This window comes from Ovis canadensis, chromosome 9 (assembly GCF_042477335.2).
Source record: "Ovis canadensis isolate MfBH-ARS-UI-01 breed Bighorn chromosome 9, ARS-UI_OviCan_v2, whole genome shotgun sequence".
Taxonomy (NCBI): Eukaryota; Metazoa; Chordata; class Mammalia; order Artiodactyla; family Bovidae; genus Ovis; species Ovis canadensis.
The window spans coordinates 99489191-99513981 of record NC_091253.1 but is presented as its reverse complement, the minus strand read 5'-3'; the positions used below and the strand labels follow the sequence as shown (position 1 = coordinate 99513981).

The window sequence follows — 24791 nt, the reverse complement described above, 5'->3', positions numbered from 1 at the left end:
TTTGGAGCCCCCCAAAATAAAGTCTGACACTGTTTCCACTGTTTCCCCATCTATTTCCCATGAAGTGATGGGGCCAGATGCCATGATCTTCGTTTTCTGAATGTTGAGCTTTAAGCCAACTTTCTCACTCTCCTCTTTCACTTTCATCAAGAGGCTTTTTAGTTCCTCTTCCTACCCTAAAAGAATGGCTGAACAAAATTATTGAAACAGAAAGGAAATGATAAAAGAAGGAATCTGGAACTATCAGGAAAAGAACAACAAAGCAGGAGGAAAATGTGAGGAAATGCAGCAGACTCCCTCCTCTTGATTTTCTGTTTTATCTTGATTTTCTGTTTTATCTTGATTTTCTGTTTTATCTTGATTTTCTGTATTATCTTGATTTTCTATATTATAGTTGACAGTTGAAGCAAAAATTAATATTTTTCCAATGTGGTCTTTACTGTATATGGTGGAAATATTTAGACAGTTCTATTATAAGTAGGGAAGATTAGGAGAAATTTTAAGAGATAAGATTTATATAGTTTCTAAAAAAACTAAGCATACTCTACCATACAACTCAAATTGTACTTCTAGGCATTATTCCAGATAAGTTGAAATTTATTTCTACATAAAAACTGACACACAAATGTCCATGTTTACATCATTTACAGGCAACAACGTGTATGTATTATGTGTATCTCAGGGGAATTAAGCTGAATTAAAATATCCAATCTCAAAATGTCACATCATATATAATTCTTGTCAAATATTATTCACAAAAATGGCAAAGCTATAGAAAGAACAAAGTAGTATTTGCCAGAGGTTCAGAGCTGGGCTTCGCAGGTAGCTCAGATGGTAAGGAATCCACCTGCAATGCAAGAGACTTGGGTTCAAACCCTGGGTTGGGAAGATCCCCTGGAGGAGGGCATGGCAGCCCACTGCAGTATCATTGACCTGGAGAATCCCCATGGACAGAGGAGCCTGGCGGGCTGCAGTCTACAGGGTCACAAAGAGTCATGACTGACTGCCTAAACTTTACAGCAGGAGATGGTTGATGGCAAAGGGGTCTGATGATGAAGGGGCGGCACGCTGGAGGCCTTTAGATGACAAGGGAGTTCCGCACCTGGACTGTGGCGGTGCCTGCACCAATCTACACGCGGGGTAAAGTAACACAGGACTACACACATGCAGAGGATCGATGTCGATTGTCTAATGCCAGCATTACAGCGATGAAGATGCAACCCCTGGTGGAACCTGGGTGAAGAGGACTTAGGACCTCTCTGTACGATTTTTGCAACTTCCCAGAGAATCTATAGTTATTTCAAGATTAAAAGCTTTAACAATTTATTCCATATTGTTGTATGCACATGGTAGTAACAGTAATAATAACTCGTAAAATCTCTTCTAACATCTGAAGCCTATGATCACAGGAAATGGAAAATTAGTGTTTAATTATATGTCTAGAGAGTTAGAGAGAGACATAAAAGACTTTCAACATAAAGACATAAACGCTATATTAGTGTAAAATTTCATCAGAGAATTGGAGTAGAAATGACATTTCCAGAGAAAAAAAAGCACAACATGATTTCTTTCTGTTTATGTATTTGTAATTGAATAGTGGTGGTGTCTTAGTGAGCTTGAGTTTCTATAACAAAATGGCACGGACTTGGTGACTTGAATAATTGGACTTCATTTCTTACCGTTTTGGAGGCACGGAAGTCCAAAATTACGGTGCCATCCAGTTTGGCCCCCTGGTGAAGGCTCCCTTCCTCATTGTGCCCTCACACAGCAGGAGAGAGAGCAAGATGCCAGGTGTCTGTCCTTAGAAGGGCACTAATCCCATCATGCAGGCCGCACCGTCGGGACCTCACCTGAACCTAATCAACAGCTCCGTGGCCCCAACTCCACACACCATCACACTGGGGCTAGGGCTTCAACATGAATTCTTTGTTGTTTAGTCTCCCAGTCGTGTTTGACTCCTTGCAACCCCATGGACTGCAGCACACCTGGCCTCCCTGTCCCTCACCATCTCCCAGAGTTTGCCCAAGCTCATGCTCATTGCATCAGTGATGCCGTCCAGCCATCTCGCCCTCTGATGCGCTCTTCTCCTTCTGCGCTCAATCTTGCCCAGAATCAAGGACTTTTCCAATGAGTCATCTGTTTGCATCAGATGACCGAACTTCCGGAGCTTCAGCTTCAGCATCAGTCTTTCCAGTGAATATTCAGGGTTGATTTTCCTTGAGGTTGACTGGTTGGATCTCCTTGCAGTCCAAGGGACTTTCAGGAGTCTTCTCCAGCATCATAGTTCAAAGGTATCAATTCTTTGGTGCTCTGCCTTCTTTACAGTCCAGCTCTCACAACCATACCTGACCACTGGGAAGACGGTAGCCCTGACGATATGGACCTTTGTCGGCAGAGTGATGTCTCTGCTTTTCAACATACTGTCTAGGCTTGTCATCGCTTTTCTGCCAAGAAGCTATCATCTTCTGCTTTCACGGCTGCAGTCACTGTCCACAGTGATTTTGGAGCCCAAGAAGAGGAAATCAGTCACCACTTCCACCTTTTCCCCCTCTATTTGCCATGCCAAAATGGGGTCAGATGCCATGATGTTAGTTTTTTGAGTTTTTAGTCTTAAGCCAGCTCTTCCACTCTCCTCCTTCACCCTCATCAAGAGGCTCTTTAGTTCCTCTTCGCTTTCTGCCATTAGAGCGGTATCATCTGCATATCTGAGATTGTTAATGTTTCCCCCACCTGTCTTGATTCCAGCTTGTAACTCATCCAGCCCAGCATTTCTCATGATGTGCTCAGCATATAGGTTAAACAAACAGGGTGATAGCAGACAGCCCTGTCATACTCCTTTCTCAGTCTTGAACCAATCGGTTGTTCCATACAGGGTTCTAACTGTTGCTTCTTGACCCACATACAGGTATTCTCATCTTGCTGAGAGCTTTCCAAATTTGTCATGATCCACACAGTCAAAGTGTGTGGTATGTGTAGTCTATGATACAGAGATAGATGTTTTTCAGAGATTACATTGCTTTCTCTATGATCCAGCAAATGTTGGCAGTTTGATCTCTAGTTCCTCTTCCTTTTCTAAACCCAGCCTGGACATCTGGAAGTTCTTGGTTCAAATAATGCTGAAGCCTAGCATGCAAGATGTTAAGCATGACCTTACTAGCCTGGAAGATGAGTGCAGTTGTCCAGTGGTTAGCACACTCGTTAGTACTACCCTTCTTGGGAATTGGGATGAGGACTGACCTTTTCCAGTCTGTGGCCACTGCCGGGTCTTCCAGATTTGCTGACATAATGAAAGCAAAACCTTGATGGCATTATCCTTTACGGATTTGAATAGTTCTGCTGGAATTTCATTCAACATGAATTTTAGGAGGACAAGAATCAGCCTATAGCAGGTGAGTATCCAGACACGTCACTGAATAATTTAATTTGACTGATTTAACAGGTTCACTTTAAATACTGACATCTATGATATACCAGAAATATCTTTGCAGTATTTAAGTTTGCAATGAAAGGTTTTACGTATCAGCTTAGAGTAAATGAGCTAGCCCATCCTTTCCAGCAATTGTTTCCTGTGGTTCCATGGCAACGCTCTTAAGCCTTGCTGCCTTACCCCACCTGGGAGGTCACGCCTCTGGGAGATTATTGTAGTTAACTGCCCGGGCCCCCTTGCCTTACAGCCTTGAACCAGCTGGCGCTGTTGCTGAACCAGTCCAGGCCTGACACCCTTCACGGCAACGTCCCAACTCTGCAGCTGCTTCATCACATGTACTTTCTGATCAGGGACTTCTTTTGCTCTAAAGCCATCAATAAAACTCTATTTGTCTGAGATCTTCTAGAAATTTATTGAAATCTTTTTCCCCTCATTTCACTCTATTGATGAATGTTTTCCTTTTCATATACCTTGAATATTAATGTGGTTTGGGCAGCGGGGTCAAATGGTGCATGATATGCTCAGACCAAAATCCGACCAGAGAAGCCTGAAAGATTTGTAAAATCCCCTGGCTTTTCCCTGGGCCTACCATCTTAGCAGATGTGTCTTCAGAAAGGACGTGACCACTTTCTTCTGAACCTCTCCCAACTATATTCTTAAAAGAGCTCTCTCTCTTTGCCTAACTGTCTCGTGCCAGAGTGCTTAGGGAATGATGGTCATTTCTCAGCTGCTGCTAACGACACTTAAGTACTTAAAATTTTTATTCATAGAACAGTTCCACTAACACTGAATTATGGCTCTCTCTAGTGTCTGACCATTTAGCAACTGTTATATTAGCCCAGAATTCGATAGTTATATCACAGGGAAGTTAATTTAGTTAGCTTCAAGATCCTTAAATAAGTTGGGGGCAGAAGGGAAAAGAACAGCACTAAGGCGAAGCTGTTTTGTCTGAATGGAGCCGGGCTCTGGTGGGGGGGTCCCAACCCCACCCCTCTCCAGCAGCGTGACCTTGGACAAGGTGTGGAACCCCCACAGCCTGATTGCTCTGTGTAAAGTGACCCTTAAGCACTGACTGGTGGGGAGTCTTGAGTAGAACCATGTGTGTATTGCATGTAATGCCTGACACATGTTGACAACCTCGAGAAAGGCTGGCATTTTAAAAAATTAGTCTTTTTAAAACCTAAACTTTTTAAAATCGTGTCATTTACTCTCACAATTTTAGGTTCATTCACATGCTTCCCTGGTGGCTCAGCTGGTAAAGAATCTGCCTGCAATGTGGGAGACCTGGGTTTGATCCCTGGGTTGGGAAGATCCCCTGGAGAAGGGAAAGGCTGCCCACTCCAGTATTCTGGCCTGGAGAATTCCATGGACTGTATAGTTCATGGGGTTGCAAAGAGTCAGACATGATTGAGTGACTGTGACTTCACTTCATGATTTTCACAGGTGCCAATGTCAGAGTTATAGAAGAAAACATTTAGAAGGGGCTCAATGAGAATGGTTGTCTAGACCACGAGTGGGAGAAACATTGGCCCAACTGAAGGGACATGGGTCTCGGCTCTGTTACTGCTTATAAGCACAAGTATTTGAAACATGAGGAGTTTGAACTAGGTAAGCGCCCAGTTCAGTTCAGTTCAGTTCAGTAGCTCAGTAGTGTCCGAATCCTCGCGACCCCAAGAATCGCAGCATGCCAGGCCTCCCTGTCCATCACCAACTCCCGGAGTTCATCCAAACTCACATCCATTGAGTCTGTGATGCCATCCAGCCATCTCATCCTCTGTTGTCCCCTTCTCCTCCTGCCCCCAATCCCTCCCAGCATCAGAATCTTTTCCAATGAGTCAACTCTTCGCATGAGGTGGCCAAAGGACTGGAGTTTCAGCTTCAGCATGATTCCTTCCAAAGAAATCCCAGGGCTGATCTCCTTCAGAATGGACTGGCTGGATCTCCTTGCAGTCCAAGGGACTCTCAAGAGTCTTCTCCAACACCACAGTTCAAAAGCATCAATTCTTCAGCGCTCAGCCTTCTTCACAGTCCAACTCTCACATCCATACATGACTACTGGAAAAACCATAGCCTTGACTAGACGGACCTTAGTCAGCAAAGTAATGTCTCTGCTTTTGAATATGCTATCTAGGTTGGTCATAACTTTTCTTCCAAGGAGTAAGCGTCTTTTAATTTCATGGCTGCAGTCACCATCTGCAGCGATTTTGGAGCCCAGAAAAATTAAGTCTGACACTGTTTCCACTGTTTCCCCATCTATTTCCCATGACAGCCATTTTTCTTTTTTGCATTTCTTTTCCATGGGGATGGTCTTGATCCCTGTCTCCTGTACAATGTCACGAACCTCAGTCCATAGTTCATCAGGCACTCTATCTATCAGATCTAGGCCCTTAAATCTATTTCTCACTTCCACTGTATAATCACAAGGGATTTGATTTAGGTCATACCTGAATGGTCTAGTGGTTTTCCCTACTTTCTTCAATTTAAATCTGAATTTGGCAATAAGGAGCTCATGATCTGAGCCACAGTCAGCTCCCGGTCTTGTTTTTGTTGACTGTATAGAGCTTCTCCATCTTTGGCTGCAAAGAATATAATCACTCATGTGACTTTAAACTCAAACATGACTCAAGTGACCCATTAGAGATTTCATTCCTAACCACTGGAGGCATGGCCCTGAAGGTTATCAGGATCAGTCTGGAGAGAACAAGTTATCTTCTGGGCATATTATCCCCATCCACCCCAAACTGCCGCTCATTATGCACCTGGTGCCTGCGTGCTGGAGGTGAGGAAAGAGACGCCTCTCCCCTGCCGTGGTCCAATCTTGAGTTCTCGCTTTGTTTTCTGAACAAAACTATGAGAACTGCCATTATTATCCCATCTTGAAAACAAGGCCACTTAAATGAATTGAAGTAAAGCAACTCAATCTCCGTATGCCTTTCTCTTTGCAATGTAGGACCTAGCCTCTGTTAACTTAAAAAAAAAGGACCCGATACATACATGTGCACACACCCACGTGCACACACCCACATGCGCTGCACAGGCGTGCGCTTGAGTTTCGTTACCTGTGGGCTGACTTCTCACTGACTGTTCGCCCCCGTCAGCGTCGGTCTAATAGTCCTCTGCAAATCGGGAATGTTGGCGGCTCCCCTGCTTCTACATCACAGGGATGCTGTGGGGATCAGTTAAACATCTGGAGTCTGCTAAGATTATTAAGTGCTGGCAATTCCCCTCTCAGGTAATAGCTTCTGAGCCATAAAGGGACAGTTAAATAAGCACTTCCATTTTAATATCCTTTTCAGGAGATAAAAAGGATTCTCCAATTCTGTAACGTCTAAATCTGGCACTGCTGTTTGGAGGAGGTGAAGAAACTTCGTAGTTACACAATTTCATGAAGGGATACGTGCCTTCTTCTCAACTTCTTTAGGTAAAATTTTTCTTGGGATAACTTTTAGAAGCTCAGGTGCCGTGCAGGAGACTATTTTCCTGCTGGAAATGCATTCTTGCCCAGGAAGTCCGTAACCCAGGCAGCCAGACTCCAGTAACTGTGCCTCTGAGTGGACAGGCTTATTTTCATCCAGTGAACGGTGGGTTTGTCCTTTTTCACACTCATTTATTCCGTTTGGCTGTGTCTGGTCTTAGTGGCGACCTGCAGGATCTTCTGCTGAGGGGCACGGGCCTCTCTGGCTGCGGCGGGACTCCGCTCCGCGTGGGTCTAGCTTCCAGCACACGGCTCTAGCTGAGGCGCGTGAGCTTAGTTGCCCTGTCTTGTGCATTGCAAGGCAGCTTCTTAACACTGGACCACCAGGGGACGTCCTGAAAGGTGTTTTATTTTCAAGCTTAATCTTCGCAGAGGTTGAGTCCCATCGCTGCCAAACCTGAGGACTGTATCTCATCGCTTAGCTGTCCCTTCCATCTCTTCCACCTCAGCCTCTCGCTGCCTCTTTCCCCTCAGCTCTTAATCATGTTCTGTTCGCTCCGATCTTTCGGGAAAAAAACACCAACACTGGAAATCCAAAGTTCCTTCAGCCGCTAGGTCTCCATAGAGTTACCTTCCGCTGCCCTGCAGCGTGAACTCTTTTAAAAAACAAAATGAACAAAACCTCTTTACTTCCCACTTCTTTTAAACACACAATGGCCAGGTTCCTGCCTTCTCCCCTTTCCCTTCCACAAGCAAATCCCCCTGAACATGCGCTCGCTCTGGTGTTAGAGGGCTTCTTAGTGGCTACATCCCGAAAACACTTGGCTTTAGTGTCCACCTTGATTTTCCCTGGTGGTTCAGAGGGTGAAGCGTCTGCCTACAATGTGGGAGACCTGGGTTCGATCCCTGGGTTGGGAAGATCTCCTGGAGAAGGAACTGGCAACCCACTCCAGTACTCTTGCCTGGAAAATCCCATGGACAGAGGAGCCTGATGGGCTATACTCCATGGGGTTGCAAAGAGTCAGACACGACTGAGCAACTTCACTTCACCTTGATTTTCCTGTGGCCTTTGACTTCTTTCTGAAATGTCCTAGAACTCCCTCCTGCGGCTTTCTTGCTCCCGTCTGGTCATTCTTGCTGAGGTTCTGTCCAGGGCCTTGAATGTTGGGGTTCCCCAGAGTTCTCAGGATGGAACTCTTGAGGTGCACTCGAAGGTGTGACCTCAAGCATGCCCAAACACGTTTAAACTGCCCCCCACCCGCCCCACGCTGCACCCGGTCCCCTGACCGTCTCTGCCCCACCGCTGTCTTCAGGACTCAGATGTCTGAAGCCTGCCTGGGGTCTCCTCCTAGGCATCTGAGCTCACTCTGCCCATATACCTGCTCCTATTATAACCTGCTCTTCCTCCAATGCTTGCATCTCAACAAATAGCTCCAGCTTCTAACTGTTAAAACCAGAAACCGATGCGTCATCCTTGACAACTAAACACAACACAAACCTGAGCGTTCAGAGAAAGTTTCCAGGAGCAGACAGAGTTTGACACATGGCTCTCTCATTTGTTAGCTGTGTCATCATGGCTGAGATTTTTTACCTGTCTGGGCCTCTAGTTGCTCATCTGTAAAATTTCACTAATAATAGTACCTATTATCATCACTGCGATTATCATAATTAAATAAAAATGCAGTATAACTTTTGAAAAGCATTTTACTAAAGTGTGCTTCCCTCTTCTGTTTTAATGCCTGTCCTGTCTCTGTAGATCATAATTCTCTCCTGTCCTTGAAGGCACTCAGCATCTCCCAGGGCCCTCGATCTAAATTCCTCATCTTGTCCTTCAGGACCCCGCCTGTTCAGTCTGGGCCCCACCTCCAGCACTCAGCCTCAGGCAAAAGGACGTCCTTGTTCCTGGCTGGCTGCTTCTGGGGCCTTCCACGTGTTCTCCCTTCTGCCTGGAAGCACTCTTTCGCCCCTCTCCCAGCCGCTTTTGCTTGGACAGCTCTTGCTCATTCTGCAAGCTGCAGCCTGAAGCCACTCCCTAGGAAGTCTGATCCCAGTTCAGTTCAGTTCAGTCGCTCAGTTGTGTCTGACTCTCCCCCATGGACTGCAGCACGCCAGGCCTCCCTGTCCATCACCAACTCCCAGAGTTTACCCAAACTCATGTCCATGGAGTCAGTGATGCCATCCAACCATGTGATCCCAGATGGGTTTAAATGCCCGGCTCTGAAGCTGCACACCACCCCACAATCTCTACGCAGCCAGTGTGCTGTACAGGGCATCCCAGTGGGTCCTTATCCAGTACCGCCCTTAAGCTATGTTCGGAGGTGACTCTGTCTCTCTTACTTCTCAACCTCATTGTTTGGAACGTCCTTGGAATATAGGGCTTTATATTGAAGGAAGAAATCACATCAAGTGTGAATTTACGGACGCTTGGGGTTCTGGGAGGGGGAAGAGGCTAGAAAGCTCACTCTCTCATAAGAGAAAAAGACCGGAACAGTCTAATTTTTAATAAATAAAGCATTTTAATTTTTAAATGAATATTTTAATTTTATTCCTTTTTATTTTAAATACTTAGAACTTTGAATCCTCAGTGATGGGGCTTCATCACAGATTTCAAAAGTCAGTTTTTAAAGTAGAAAGAAACCCTTCAGTTCTGTTTCTCAGCTTTGTCAATCCGTAGTCCACCATGAGAAATCAAGCAATTTTACACTCTCGTGGCTCTCTGCCCCCAGCCCCACCCTCCACATACGACAATTAGTGTGTAGGGTCATCTTTTAGGTGGTTCCACTGGTCAGTTATTATAACTATGAATATGGTTTTTCAAACTACAGTTCCCTCTGGGAGTCGTGTATTTTACCCCAGCCACATCGCTCATACACCAGAGTTTAAAATAAAAGGAGATCTAATTTCCTTCGTGAACGAGTATGTGGCTGAGCAGTGTGTGTTGCTTTCATCTAAGCTGCGGGAAGCTTCTTATCCTCATCGTTTTCCTAACGACCGAGCCTTCCTTCCACACCAGGTGCAGTTACATGATAGACAACGTGATTCTCCTGATGAACGGTGCGCTGCACAACAAACCCGTGAAGGACATTCTGGTGAAGTGCCACCCCCTGGGCCATTTCACGGAAATGGAAGCAGTCAACATTGCGGAGACACCTTCTGACCTCTTCAATGCCATTCTGGTCGAGACACCGTTGGGTACGATGCATAAGTAATCGTGCAGCTGCTTGTGTGTGTTATCACACTATTTGAAAATGCAGTTGCAAGTCACAGCTGTCTCCATGAACACAGCGCCATACTGTACAGATTCCTCGAAGGGGAGGGGACATTGCAGGATCATCTGGTCCAGCTCCCTCCTTTTTCAGATCAAGATGAGTGGAGTAATACCGCCCCAGATCCCATGCAGACCATTGGTAGCCGAGAAGGGCCAGGCCTCATCTTCCAGCCTCCAAACCCATGGGCTTCACTCCTGATCACAGCAAATAATGATAAAACTTGTAATTTTTCAAAAAATTTTCCAGCTGGGTTTTAGGTGATTAGTTCCTTACCTTTTCATTTTAAATTTCTGTCTGTATAAGGCTATGTCTGGGAAACCCTTTGTTTTAAGAAGTTTGGGAATGCCATTTTTTTCTGAGATGCTCAGGAGTGTCTGTCAAACTACCTAAAGTAGTAATAAAATAAATGTTAATGTCATCATACTTTGGCACTGACAATAGTTGCAGCATTTAAAATGCTGAAGGAATCATTTTATATCTTCATTGTCAGGAAACCTAGATAATAGCAGTTCACTGTTGATCATTCATCATAATAGTTGCCATTTAGAACAAACTTTAAAAAGAAAAGTAATTGCATCATTATTAAGTGTCGGTTGCTCCAGGAGCATAGCATGGCTGAAAGACGGTGAGTCTGAAAACCCAGGTCCACATGCATGAAACCAGGTCCTGTCGCCCCCAACCAAGGGATTTGGGACAATTCATTTCACTCCAGTTTCCTCATTCTGAAAACAATACTCTCTTCCTATCAAAGAGTTTTAAAAACTAGGACAGTTTTAATACAGCTCCATACTTGTACATAGTAAGGTTGCAAATGGTGAATACGGCTGGCTGATGTGGGGAGGGGCTTCAAAAATGGAAACCATAAAGTGAGTAGTTCAAGGTTGTGAGGACTGAATATGTTCAAGTGTATCCAGTGTTTACTGACGGCTGGCACAGAGCAAGCGCTTCCTCAGTAATCACTCCCCCTTCACCGTCATTGTTAGCTTCACTGAGGCTGTTAAGTGCCCATCACTGTACAGTCTCCTAGTTAGGGGTGAGCAGAGGGTGGTACATTCACGAAACATTTTCTACAATTTAAAATCCTATTTTGATTTATTTTGTATGATAATTTCTGCTTTCAGCTCCGTTCTTTCAAGACTGTACCTCTGAAAATGCTCTAGATGAACTGAATATTGAAATCCTGCGTAATAAACTATACAAGGTAACTGCTTCCCCAAATGTGATGTTCTTTGTTACATAATACATTGTAACCAGAGTTCTTCATTAGATGTCACTTACTTGCTAGCAGCTCAGCTGGTAGAGAATTCGCCTGCAAAGCAGGAGACCCAGGTTCCATCCCTGGGTCAGGAAGATCCCGTGGAGAAGTAAATGGCAACCCACTCCATTATTCTTGCCTGGGTTGCAAAGAGTAGGACACGACTGGGTGACTAATACTTTTATTCTATTGACCAACGATCGGCTCGGCTGTTTGGTATTGGCTTCCCAGGTGGTGCTGGTGGTCAAGAACCCACCTGCCAATGCAGTACACATAAGTGGGTTCGACCCCTGGGTCGGGAAGATCCCCTGGAGAAGGAAATGGCAACCCACTCCGGTATTCTTGACTGGAGAATCCCATGAACAGAGGAGCCTGGCGGGCTACAGTCCATGGGGTCGCACAGAGTCAGACATGACTGAAAGCAACAACGCTAGCACTAGCTCTTGCTAGCCAACTTCTGAAATATGAGGTTAGGCATAATGGGAACAAATCTCTTTTTAGTCCTGACTTGTCCTCTAGTTAAATACACGTATGTCAAGTTCTCCCATCCAGCAAGATTCTTGAGATGATCCCATTCCTCTCTGTAAACTTAGCTCTTACATGGCACCTGGCACATAAAAGGTGTCACCTGGATGGACAGATGGACGGATAGGTAGATAGACAAGTGGGGTGAACAGCGCCAATCCATTTCCAGAGCAGCAGTGCACACAGCGACCCCTGGGTTATGTAGGTTTCATTCTGTCCTCAGCCCTGTTAGAGTCCGTGAATTTCACAGTGAACCTGCCCACACAGTTTTAAGTTACTGACAGTGTGCAGCACCCGAGGATGGCCAACCTGTGGACACAACCCCACAGGCACCACCTTGTGCAGTGCGGCCATCTGTCTGGACCGTGCTGCTGCCCTCTGAGATGCCCTGTGTGATAGGGGCTGAGTCAAAGGGGCTGTCCATTTTCACCCATGCAACCCCAGCATCTTTAGACACTCTCACAGAGCAACTGAATGGACATGCCCTCTGTCTAGCTTCTTATGCTGAAACCTATGAAACCTCTCCAGGGCACTGCATTGTGGCAGTTTCCTTTTTATAAAGAGACTTATGGGCTTAGAGGAGGCATCCCTGAGATACAGCTAACAGAAGCCACTGTTTTAAACATTTCTAGGCATTAGCTCATTTAATCCACTCAACAAAACTACATGCCGTCCCCGCTCCCAGATGAGAAAACGGAAGCATGGAGAGGTAAATTTGGCTGGTAGAAGTCAGCGAGCCAGTGGGCAATAGATCTGAGACTCAGACAAAGTCAGCGAGCCAGTGGGCAATAGAGCTGAGACTCAGATGCAGACTGCCTGACTCTACAGCCTAGACTCGGCCTTCCCCGTGCACTGTCCACGCTCAGCGCCATCCCAAATGTGTCTCCCGAGCGCTAGGACTTTCACTTTTCATAGGGCCCATTCTGGACTTATTTGCTGAGCTCATAAGAGAGGTTCATAGTCTTGTTAGAATAGTGAGAATTGACTGTGAAATAATCAAACAGCCATGCAAAAAAGTGCTTGGGAAGGTATTTCATGCTATGATAAGTTCAATTTTGTTCTTTTACAGAGTTTTGCTTTTTAGGCTATGCGTTGTACTGCCTGGCGAAAGTTTCCATCAAGTATATTATAAAGTATCTCCCTATGGGAGAAGTAATTCAATTTTCATTAAAGAGTTTAATAAGTCTTGAAAAGCTGATCTAGAAATTTCCAAAAGGAAAATATGTTCATTTTATTGTTTTCTGTTTTTCTTTTTAAGTCCTACATCGAGGCATTCTATAAATTCTGTAAGAATCACGGTGATGTCACAGCGGAAGTCATGTGTCCCATTCTGGAGGTAAGAAAGAGACCTTGACTTTTTTATGCCAAATAACAGGCTTACACACTTCTTATTTATATAATCCTACCTTTTTTTTAATTCTCAGAAGTTCTTTTATCTAGAAATAAAATAGCAGTATATTTTATTAAACGTATCATTTGATGTCTTCAAATAACAGTGGTATTTTCCTAGTTTTCTACAGAGAAGAGCTATTTGGGAATTAAAAAAGAATAATGTGTATAGAAGTTTGATCATGATTTACTTGGATATAGTATGAAGGAAGCAGATTATAATTCATTAAAAATTTAGTATGGTTTGGACAACTGGTGGACTATAGGTACCCATAACAATCACCAAGTTCCCTCCCAATATTGGGCCTGTTGGGAGCCCCCACAACTTGTCAGCAAAACCCACTGTGGGTGGCACTTCTCATGTAAGTCCTAAAATAAAAGCCTCCACGAGCAACCCTAGAGCACCACCGCAGAAAGACCAGGGGTGGTGATTCACAGTTGGCGTGCTCACTTACTCCTCACAGCATGGCAGATGCCACCATCGGCGCCCACCTCTCTAACTGATGTTATACTCCCTTTAATTCCTCTTCATCATCACAGCTTTCATCTGTGCCCAGAGGCTCTCTTGCTTGCAAATGTCAGTCTGCACACACACGGGAGACTCAGGCCAGAGATAAGGGATGGGAGGGGAATTCTGGGCGTAGTTTGCACTGTTTTACCTGGATCTCTCTTGCTGACTTACTATTTCACTCGGATCTTTAAAAAAAAAAAAAAGCATTCCCCAGTGGTCCAGTGCAAGGATTCTTCACTTTCACTGCCAAGAGCACAGGTTCAATCCCTGATTGGGGAACTAAGAATCTTTGAAGCCACATGGCACGGCCAAAAAACAAAACAAAACAAAACTTACTGGGCTTAGAAAGCTCTCGCTTTGCCCTATGGAAAGAAGTTCTGTCTAAAGAATATCCTTAATCATTAGATTATCAGTTATACTGGCTTCATTGATGGGTTCAGTTCAGTCTCTCAGTCGTGTCTGACTCTTTGCAACCAGCACGCCAGGCCTCCCTGTCCATCACCAACTCCTGGAGTTTACTCAAGCTCATGTCCATCGAGTCGGTGATGCCATCCAACCATCTCATCCTCTGCCGTCCCCATCTCCTCCCGCCCTCAATCTTTCCTACCATCAGGGTCTTTTCAAATGAGTCAGCTCTTCGCATCAGGTGGCCAAAGTATTGGAGTTTCAGCTTCAGCATCAGTCCTTCCAATGAACCCTCAGGACTGGGTAGATATTAACATTTACATATTTGAATGACTTCTGATTTCAAGAAAAGCCTGATAAGAGCTACTCACTGCAGAAGAAGAGAAAAAGCTGAAATAGCTTCATCTGCACACATTTTAACCTAATGTTCTGACACTGCATTTGATAAAAGTGTGTGTGTGCATAGTTGCTCCAGTCCTGTCCAACTCTGCGACCCCATGGACGGAGCCCACCAGGCTCCTCTGTGCATGCAGTTCTCCAGGTGAGGGAGGATACTGGAGTGGGTTATCGTGCCCTCCTTCAGGGGATCTTCCTGACCCCGGAATCAAAGCACATCCCTTACATCTCCTGCACTAGCAGTTCTGGTTCTTTACCACTAGAGCCACCTGGGAAGCCCCCTGATAAAAGTAACTCCCCTCAAAGATCTAATTATTAAACCTTTACAGTTAAAGATACTGTTGAAAATTTAAAATCAAAGCAGTCCTCAAAGTAAGAACTCTTTGGAGGACTCCAAAAATATTTTTTTTTATCTCTATCTGTATTACATAGGCAGTGGGCATCAAAAGATATTTTTTCAAGACATGCCAGTTGTCAGAAAGTGAGTTCCAGACATGCTGAGCACATAATATAAGCAGCCTAGTGACCCTCTGAAGCACCTCACTTTCTTTTCATAAATTTAACTACTAGCCACTTTATAAAAAGCCACATTATCTATGGCTCAAAGTATAGATTCTACATGGCATAATTCCTGTGGCTTAGCAATGATTCACATACTTTGTACCTACCAAATATGTGGGAAAGAGTTATGTTAAGATTAATAACCTTCACATCTGTCAAAATGACTATCACCAAAAAGAATATAAACAACAAATATTGGCAAGGATGTGAAGAAAAGGAAATCGTCGCCACTGTAATTAGGAACATAAATAGGTGTGGAAAATGGTATGCTGCTGCTGCTGCTGCTAAGCCACTTCAGTCGTGTCCGACTCTGTGCGACCCCATAGACGGCAGCCCATCAGGCTCCATCATCCCTGGGATTCTCCAGGCAAGAACACTGGAGTGGGTTGCCATTTCCTTTTCCAATGCAGGAGAGTGAAAAGTGAAAGTGAAGTCGCTCAGTCATGCCCGACTCTTAGCGACCCCATGGACTACAGCCCACCAGGTTCCTCCGTCCATGAGATTTTCCAGGCAAGAGTACTGGAGTGGGTGCCATTGCCTTCTCCATGTGGAAAATGGTATCGGGTTTCTCAAAAAAAAAAAAAAAGAAACTAGAACTACCACGTGACCCAGCAGTTCCACTCCTGGATACACATCTAAAAAAAGCAAAGATACTGATTTGGGAAGATACATACACGCCAGTGTGGATAGTCGCATTATTTACAATTTCCAGGGAATGGACGCAACCTAAATGTCCATCAACAGATGAAAAGGTAAAGAAGGTGTAGTAGATATATACAACGGAATACTACTCAGCCATGAAAAAGGATGAAATCTCACCATTTGCAGCAATTTGGATGAATTTGGAGGGCATTATGTTAAGTGATGGAGAAGGAAATGGCAACCCACCCCAGTGTTCTTGCCTGGAGAATCCCAGGAACAGGGGAGCCTGGTGGACTGCTGTCTGTGGGGTCACACAGAGTCGGATATGACTGAAGCAAATTAGCAGCAGCAGCAGCAGCATGTTAAGTGAAATAAGACAAAGTACTGTGTGTTATCTTATATGTGGAATCTAAAAAATAAAACAAACCAGTGAATAAAACAAGAAAAGAAGCAGACTGGTGGATAAAGAGGACAAATTAATGGGAGGGGCAGAATGGGGGAAAGGAAGGGTTATCATGGGATTTTATGAAATGTGACGCAAAAATCGTAAAGTGCTATAGAATAATCTTTCATTTAATAAAAAAGAAAAAAGAATAGCCTTACAGAGGTATACAATGGCAGTATTAATAGCTAACTTTTATTGTATACCAGCTACTGTCCTAGGTGCTTTATATATACGAATTCACAAGGACTTCAAAAGAGCACATTGAGATGTGTAGCTTAGGACCTCTCTTTCAGAGGGGACACTGAGGCGCAGAGAAGGCTAGTAAGTTGCCTGACGTCAAACAGCTGCCAGGATTTGAACACAGCTTTTCCGGCTCCAGTTCTGATGTGTTTATCTACCGCGCTAGATCACCTCTACATCAAATTCACCTGCAGCCCTGCCATATGACGCTAAGTGCTCATTCTTAAGCAAGATCACACTCCCCATGCTCTAAAAACCAGAAGCAAATAAGAATTTCGTCTTTGTCATCCTTGGTCACGTGAAAAGGACAGCGCAGTATTAGAATACTTATCGCCAGGAGGATTTGGTCAAAATACTTATACCCTGTGTTCTCTTTGTCCTTTCCCGATACCCAAGATACTACCTTATCGGATTTTTTTTTCAAGCAGTGTTAAACATAAAAATCCATTTAACTTTATGTGCTTAAGTAAAAATATCAGTTACACATGGTGTGCAACTATTACATGTCTAATGATATAATCAGAAAAGGTGTGTCAGCTTTTTGTCAATACCCCAGGTCATGTAATTACTTCCCCTTTTGTTTGCACAACCATAGAGTCTTTAGAATTTTGAAGTTCTTCCGTATATATTCTCATCTGATCTTATTTGATAAGAGACTTCAAAAGATTGAATATAGTGGAAGAGGGAATAAACCTAGGCTTGCAGATGAAAATGTGACCTAATTACGAGATTGTGGCTTCATATTTAAAAAAAGAAATTGACTTACATCCCAGGCAAATGTGCTGCAGTGGACTGTTTGCCTCATTCCTGCTTTTCCGATGATCTGCACGGTTAATGAGGCCGTGAAAATAAGCACAGAGTATGTTTGTTTCACCTCCCTGGGCCAGGACACATGCTGATAAGGAGGGGCTGGTTCACTTCACTCTCTTCCTCTGCCATCGACCCCTCTATCCGCTGCTCCCACTAGGGAGACCCTTCCTCCTGTAAGGAACTGGCAAGAATTTTCAACTGATCAGCCCAACTCTGTCATAAGCAACGAACACAGGTTTTGAATCTGTCAACAGTGCACAGCTATCTTTTGCAACAGCAACGGAAAATACGTTATGGGTTTACAATGCCTAAGTATCTGCAGGGAAAGGAAAGACAGGATGTTTAGGGTACGCTGGGCCACACAGGCTGGTTGCCCTCGGCAGGTGATACAGGGCTTCCGGGAAACCAGCACCACCCCAGCTACACGCCTCCGTCATCAGGTGTCATGGCAAAGTGTCTGCTTAGGGACGGTCAGAGACAGGGTGGCCTCTTTACAATTCAAAAATTATAGCTCTTTTCACGAAGAGAATACACACACAAACACACACACGGCCTCTAGGCTAGAAGAAAGCGGTAGATAGACACTTATAATAAAAGGGAAATTAAAATATAATAAGGCGCCAAAGGAAATCGTATCCGGTTAGAGAGAAGAAAGGCTTCAGACTAAAAAGATTGTATTTGAGGAGATCCTTAAAGGCAGGTAGAATTTCAACCTGGAGCATTATGAGATGGCGTGTGTGCTCCGTAGGACAAGTGCTAACAAGGACCAGAAGGTGGAAAGTGAGCGGCGTGTGCAGATAAGTAGTGGCGTCTGTCGAAGTCCTCTCTTCTGGGCGAGGCTTGGGAAGCCTCTCCGTTCCCTCCCAGCCACCCGTCCCTGCCGCCTCTGTGGCTGCGTCCCCGGACCTGGAGCTTCGGCCGCTCCCCCGCGACGCCACGCTCTGCCCGCGCGACTTCTTCCTCCGCCTTGGTGCCTGCACTGCTCCCCTCCCCGGCCCGTTTCTCTCCTTGTGATTCTAACATTTTGGCGCTAGAAAGGACACTGAAGAGCATCTGGGACGACGAACTCCACTGTCCCTCCGCCTGCCCTGTTGGTTATTTTCAGGGTTTCTTATTGCCATGAAATCTCCCTCTTGCATTTCTTTTATCCCTGGAAGGCCTAAGATTACTGACAGGTTTGGTTATATTCAGTAGCCAGAGGCAGCTGCCTTTGCTTCCATATAAGGCTTCTCCTTGCTTCTGACGCACCCATAATTTCCATGAGAGCAATCAAAAGAAACAGAAGAAACCAACTCTCACTCTACTGATAGGAAACACCTGTTCTAACACAACAGTTCCAGTAAGATCTGTTGTAAGTCTGGATTTGCTATTGGTTAATTAGTAAAAATAAATAATACTGTAGAGCAATTCATTTCAGCTCTGATGTGCATATGAGCGTGCTTGGGATCTCATTTCAAAAGCAGAGTCTAGTTCACTAGGTCTGGACTGCAGTCTAAGACTCTGAACTTCTAACCAGCTTCCCAGTGAGGTCAAAGCTACAAATCCTTGAAACACACCTAGGGTAGCAACATGGTAGAGAATATTAGAGAATTTTAGAGTGGTAGGACTGTGGACCATTCTGTTGGAGTTGGTAAACATTTGAGATCCTCCTGTATCAGGCACTAGATATTCAAAAATGAACAAGACAGACATGACCCCTCAAAGATTTTAGAGTGCAGTGGGATGAAAGGCGCATGCAGAGATTTTAAAATAATGTGGTAAGCACAGGTTGCTTTCGGTAGATGGAGAAGGTCTTCTTAGCCCAAGGTCATCACGGCAGATTCCCCTGGCGCGCAGAGGAGGTAGCTGTGGGGGACGGACTGAGATGGAACGGTCAGCATGGGTGGAAGCAGAACCATCAGGAGTATGGAGAAATAGAAGGCGATTTCAAGAAGGATTTGGTGGTTAGATGAAACAGAGAGGCGGGAAGTGGGGCTGGGAGCTCAGTGTCTAGTAGGGCTCAGACAGAGGAGACAGGTTGGGGTAGACTGACCCCTCCTGAGAGAGCGTGTGGTCAGACTTCACCATTCACAAATAAGGAAACAGGTCCGGAGAGCAAAGTCACTTGTGCCAAGTCCCATGATCCTTAGCAACAGGCTTAGATTTATTGATATCTACCCTAGGACTTGAAAGAATAAAACCAATACCAGGGAAGTACAAACAAATGGTAAGTAGCTCGGTTTGTTTTAAGTTATGACCAACCTAGACAGCATATTAAAAGCAGAGACAATACTTTGTTAACAAAGGTCTGGCTAGTCAAGGCTATGGTTTTTCTAGTGGTCATGTATGGATGTGAGAGTTGGACTCTAAAGAAAGCTGAGCACAGAAGAATTGATGCTTTTGAACTGTGGTATTGGAGAAGACTCTTGAGAGTCCCTTGGACTGCAAGGAGATCCAACCAGTCCATCCCAAAGGAGATCAGTCCTGGGTGTTCATTGGAAGGACTGATGATAAAGCTGAAACTCCAACACTTTGGCCACCTCATGCGAAGAGCTGACTCATTGGAAAAACCCTGATTCTGGGAAAGATTGAGGGCAGGAGGAGAAGGGGACGACAGAGGATGAGATGGTTGGATGGCATCACCGACTTGATGGACGTGGGTTTGGGTAAACTCCAGGAGTTGGTGATGGACAGGAAGGCCTGGCGTGCTGCAGTCCATGGGGTCACAAAGAGTCGGACATGCCTGAGCGACTGAACTGAACTCATGTCAGCATTCAGAAATGGATGTTAACTGGTATGACATGCCCGTTTTTGTTCTAAACACTTTGCCAGGACCTTCTGTGTACATTATCTTGTCCTATCTCTGAATTGATCCCAGCAAGTAGGTCTTATTCTGATTTTTATGGAGGAGACATTTGGGACTCTAGGAGCCTACAGGAGAGGAACGCGTGAGTAACTGATGACAGCCTGGGAGCTGCAGTGAGTGGGATGCCCTGGCCGCCTGGGCTGTGAGCTCCTTCTCTGGCCAGCATTGCTGCTCTGTGGCAGGAAGAGACTGTGCGAGCGTTAATAACACATGTCCGTATTATAATTAGCCATAGATTGGAAAGAAAGCAGATCGTTTTGAAAATGAATTTGTCTAGAGCATTTAGTAGGTGGTTCAATTTCGTTGACTCTGATGTCTTGCAAATTCAGTTTGAGGCTGACCGGCGTGCGTTTATCATCACTCTGAACTCCTTTGGCACCGAGCTGAGCAAAGAGGACCGGGAGACCCTCTACCCGACCTGCGGCAAGCTCCACCCCGAGGGGCTGCGCCTGCTGGCCCAGGCTGAGGACTTCGAGCAGATGAAGAGGGTGGCAGACAGTTACGGAGTGCGTGCTTATCCTGGAATGTCTTGCGTGCTTTCCTCTCGCATGCTTTAGAAGGCCACACATCACATTTACACTTTATCTAACGCGGTTATAATGTTTATAGGCTAGAAGGCAGTATCTCTTGCTATGATGTCTCTCCCAAAGAAATACATCGAGTTTCTAACCCAAGCTAGTGTGTTTTTTAAGATTCCTGCCAAGCAAGTACTTGTTTAAATCTCCAGGGGATGGTCATTTGAGCCTTTTTTTTTTTAAGTGCTTGATAGAGCAAATTCCCCAAGGGACTGGTACAGTGGAAATGTGAGCTCATGTCAGAGTTATGTGAAAGAGCCTGCCCCAGCCGCCCTTTCAAATGCCCCACTGGACAAACAGTGTTAGGTACAGAATGTCCCCAGAAGGACAGGGGAGAAATGGTCACACTGTTTATAATGCTCCCTCTGCTCGGTGGCCAGGATTCAGGAAAGAGGGCTGCCACCTCCTCTCTTACTGCGGCACCCGGCTGCTCTTGGACAGCCTGAAGCTTCTCAGCTCAAGGTTACAACCACATCCCCTGGCACCCTCCCTTCTGACGTGCAGACAGTAACACACAGACCCTCTAGGGAGCTTTTCCAGAACCAGAATGACACCCTTCTCATCTTTGCCTATGGATTTTTGCCCCAAGGGAAAGATAAGCCAACCAACAATGCATGAACCTTTGTAACGTCTCTCGAGCATAATCCTAAAATGTGAGCTTCTCCGCGGTTTTCACCCCTTCCATATGAATTTTATCAGGTGTCATCTCAAAACCCGTGAAGCCATATTGATTAACCCACAAGCACTCATTTAGCCTCTATAATGTGTCTAACCAGCCCTAAGAGACAAATGTGGAAATTAGCTCAAACCATGTGCACAGAGCGTAGAATTGCATTTGCCTCCCGCCTTGTAGGCCTGAATAAGCCAACAGAATGGAATTCCATCCCTCCTCTCCTTGTTTGGATTTTTTTATTTCCTCAAGAGACCAAAGAGCCTACAAAAAACATTCAGGCCTTCTGGATAGATTTTCTAAAATAGATGCGCAATTCTTATGTTGCTGGAAAGATATAATTTTTATGCTTATAAAACGTGAAAACTTGTTTAAAAAATAATGTCTTGCCTTTACTTTTCAGGTATACAAGCCTTTGTTTGAGGCCGTAAGTGACAGCAGTGGGGGAAAGACTTTGGAGGATGTGTTTTATGAGCGTGAGGTACGGTGGAAATGGAAGTGTTCCTAGCGTTTACGCCCTTTTTCTCATACTCTGGGTTTTAGTTTTTGGTTTTTTTTAATGCCTTGGATTTTCTTTACAGTTGACCAGGCCAATTGACTAGGCACGTCCGTAGCTTGGACAGGTCTTAGTTAGTGTCCCTGCCTTGGAGCGTCAAGGCCCTGAGGTTCACAAATGATGGCTTCCTGTGGGATTGTCCCATCCAGACAGATGTGCTCATCGTGAAGTTCCGGGAGTGAGCCAGCTGTGCTGTGCTAAGTCGCTTCAGTTGTGCCCAATTCTGTGCGGCCCCTTGGGCTGTAGCCCACCAGCCGCCTCTCTCCAGGGGATTCTCCAGGCAAGAATATGGAAGTGAGGTAGCTCGTCCATAATTACCCAGAGAAACAAAGCCAGGATGCCCTCACGATTGTGTGTTGACAGCCGTCATGGATCACACTCTGTTAAGGGCACACCCTCTAACCCATCCCTTCTTCAAGGAGGGTTGATCACTCCTGTGCAGTTACAACACTTAGGAATTATTTGCGTGGAAATCCATCCAGTCTAGATTATTCTGTTTCCCTGAAAAGGCAGAAGAGTATTTTAATCTTGTAGCCAGTTCATGGGCTACTGAAACGTATAACGAGAGGACTTTGGGCAGGTAGCCCAATGGGGGGCCTCTCACATCTGGAGAATTTTTTACGATGTGTTTTATTCATTTCCCTAAAACCACTGGTTTTAGAGAGAAGCCTGAAATTTACCCACACTTTAGGGTCAGACTGGCTCCAGAAAGCAGTGTGAGAATCTTCCTGTAAGTCCTACTCTAGACATTGTCTAACAGCTCTCTAGAAGGAAGTGAAAGCAATGCAAGTTGTTTCATATATTAGGGATGTTTTAAAAGCCCACACTCTTGCCCTTCTGCTGCAAAAACCGCTGTTAAAGGGCCCCCCTTGGCAGGAAGAATGCCTGCCTGCTCCTGACAGTGGGGAGCCTCCCCTTCCTGACAGCTTTGCTTGAGGTTTTCAGAACAGAGTAAGGAACTTGGTACCTCTTTTTTTTCCTAAATGGAAAAGAAGAAAGGGATTGTTCCATTTCAGACTGTACCTTAGTTTAAAATGATTTTTTTAAAATTTTTCTTTAAACGGTTTAACTATATGTCAAGTTTCTAAGGAAACTCATAGTGTCACCTGGTCCGGATTCCAGAGTCCTGTATGCCATTGCCCTGAAAAGGAGTTCAACAGCCTAAAAACGACTTGAAAATTGTAAACCGTTGTGGCCAAGGAAAGGCCTTATGTAAATGAGAGAAGCCCACTAGCTAGAAGCCAAATCAATACCACTACCAAGTTACTCAAACACATACACACACACACACACACACACACACACATGACGTCCTCCTAGGAATCGGTGAGTCAGTGCTAGCAGTGCTACTGAGATTTGGAGCTTCTCTTATAATTTTCCAAACTTAACTTCTTAAACTGCTGGTTGCCTGCCTTTCTCTGCAAAGTGACACTCTCCCTCTAGACTTGCTAAATTTCCTGCTGCTTTCCTTTCTTTGACCCAATTTGGAAACTGTCTATTTAAATACAGATAAGCACCAAACAAGCACTAGCTGGTCTGTAGCTTCATATTATTTCATTAACGTAGAATGTTCCACATAAGTTGATGGTCCATGTTTTTTTTCCTTCCTCAGGTACAGATGAACGTGCTGGCATTTAACCGGCAGTTCCACTATGGCGTGTTTTATGCATACACCAAGCTGAAGGAACAAGAAATGAGAAATATCGTGTGGATAGCCGAATGCATTTCACAGAGACAACGAACTAAAATTAACAGTTACATTCCAATCTTATAGCCCAGTGAGGGGCCTCAAATGCAGAAAATCATAAATGTTAAGAGGAAGTTATGAGGGAAATAAAAGAGTTCTGTTGTGTTATCTAGATCACACAAAAGTAAGAGACGTTGCACTTCATGAAACACAGCAAAGCAACCCTGAGACAAAGCATATCTTTTTCCAGGAGCCTTAAATCTCGTTATGTCTCATTCTTCACTGGGCCTTAGACATTAATTTTAATTAACCTGTGGTACTTTCCCTATTCTTGTTTCCTTCTTATAAAATCAAATCTATTAAAAAGTGTTTTGCTTTCTCCTGTTTCTCCACAGGCCCAAACACTGAGTGCCTCCTTTACTTGTTAACTGTCCATTCCTTATCTATGTCCGCAAAAATCCAGAGTGGTACATAGGCAGCAAGGACCACACATGGTGGAAAACACTGTATTTTTCTTCTAATACAGATTTTGATCTGGTAGGCTTGGGAAAGCTACACAGTTCCAAATCATATTCCATAGGTGCAGCTAGTGTTAAATTTCTTATTAAGGCTACCAATTATAACTTATTGTCTCACAACTTTCATTAAACAAAAGGTATACCTCTCTTTCTTACAGTTTCTTCATATTAATACTTTGAGAAGAAAAAGTTGTTATATTTATTCATTCAGAAACATGATTTATAAGTTCACAGGATATGAATTCTCTATAAATAAACTCCAGTTTACCAGAGAAAGAAAAATCAACAAACACTGTGCTTTCTTTAAAAATAAAAAATTCCTAAATAGAAAAATCTGGGTTTTTTGTTATATTTTAAAAGGTAAACATATATTTAAAGTTCTTCAAGTAAGAATATTTACAGAGAGTATAGAAAGTGAAATCACTCAGTCGTGTCTGACTCTTTGCAACCCCGTGGACTGTAGCCCCCCAGGCTCCTCCATCCATGGGATTTTCCAGGCAAGAGTTCTGGAGTGGGTTGCCACTTCCTTCTGCAGAGGATCGAATCTCCCCAGCCCAGGGATCGAACGTAGGTCTCCCACACTGTAGGCAGACGCTTTACCGTCTGAGCCACCAGGGAAGTCCAGGAATACACAGAGAGTATATCTACAC

The 24791-nt window shown here is 44.5% G+C and overlaps 1 protein-coding gene across 1 annotated transcript in view; it reads left to right on the top strand.

Annotated features, from left to right (window-relative positions):
- Positions 1 to 24474, top strand: part of ATP6V0D2 (ATPase H+ transporting V0 subunit d2) — a 55388-nt gene extending 30914 nt beyond the window's left edge. Inside the window, exons 3-8 of the mRNA XM_069600684.1 lie at positions 9856 to 10034; positions 11233 to 11312; positions 13150 to 13227; positions 20465 to 20641; positions 21784 to 21861; positions 23549 to 24474. Of these exons, the coding sequence (XP_069456785.1) occupies positions 9856 to 10034; positions 11233 to 11312; positions 13150 to 13227; positions 20465 to 20641; positions 21784 to 21861; positions 23549 to 23710 (754 nt within the window). The 3' untranslated portion in view covers positions 23711 to 24474. The remainder of the gene's footprint in view (positions 1 to 9855; positions 10035 to 11232; positions 11313 to 13149; positions 13228 to 20464; positions 20642 to 21783; positions 21862 to 23548) is intronic.
- The last annotated feature ends 317 nt before the right edge of the window (positions 24475 to 24791 follow it).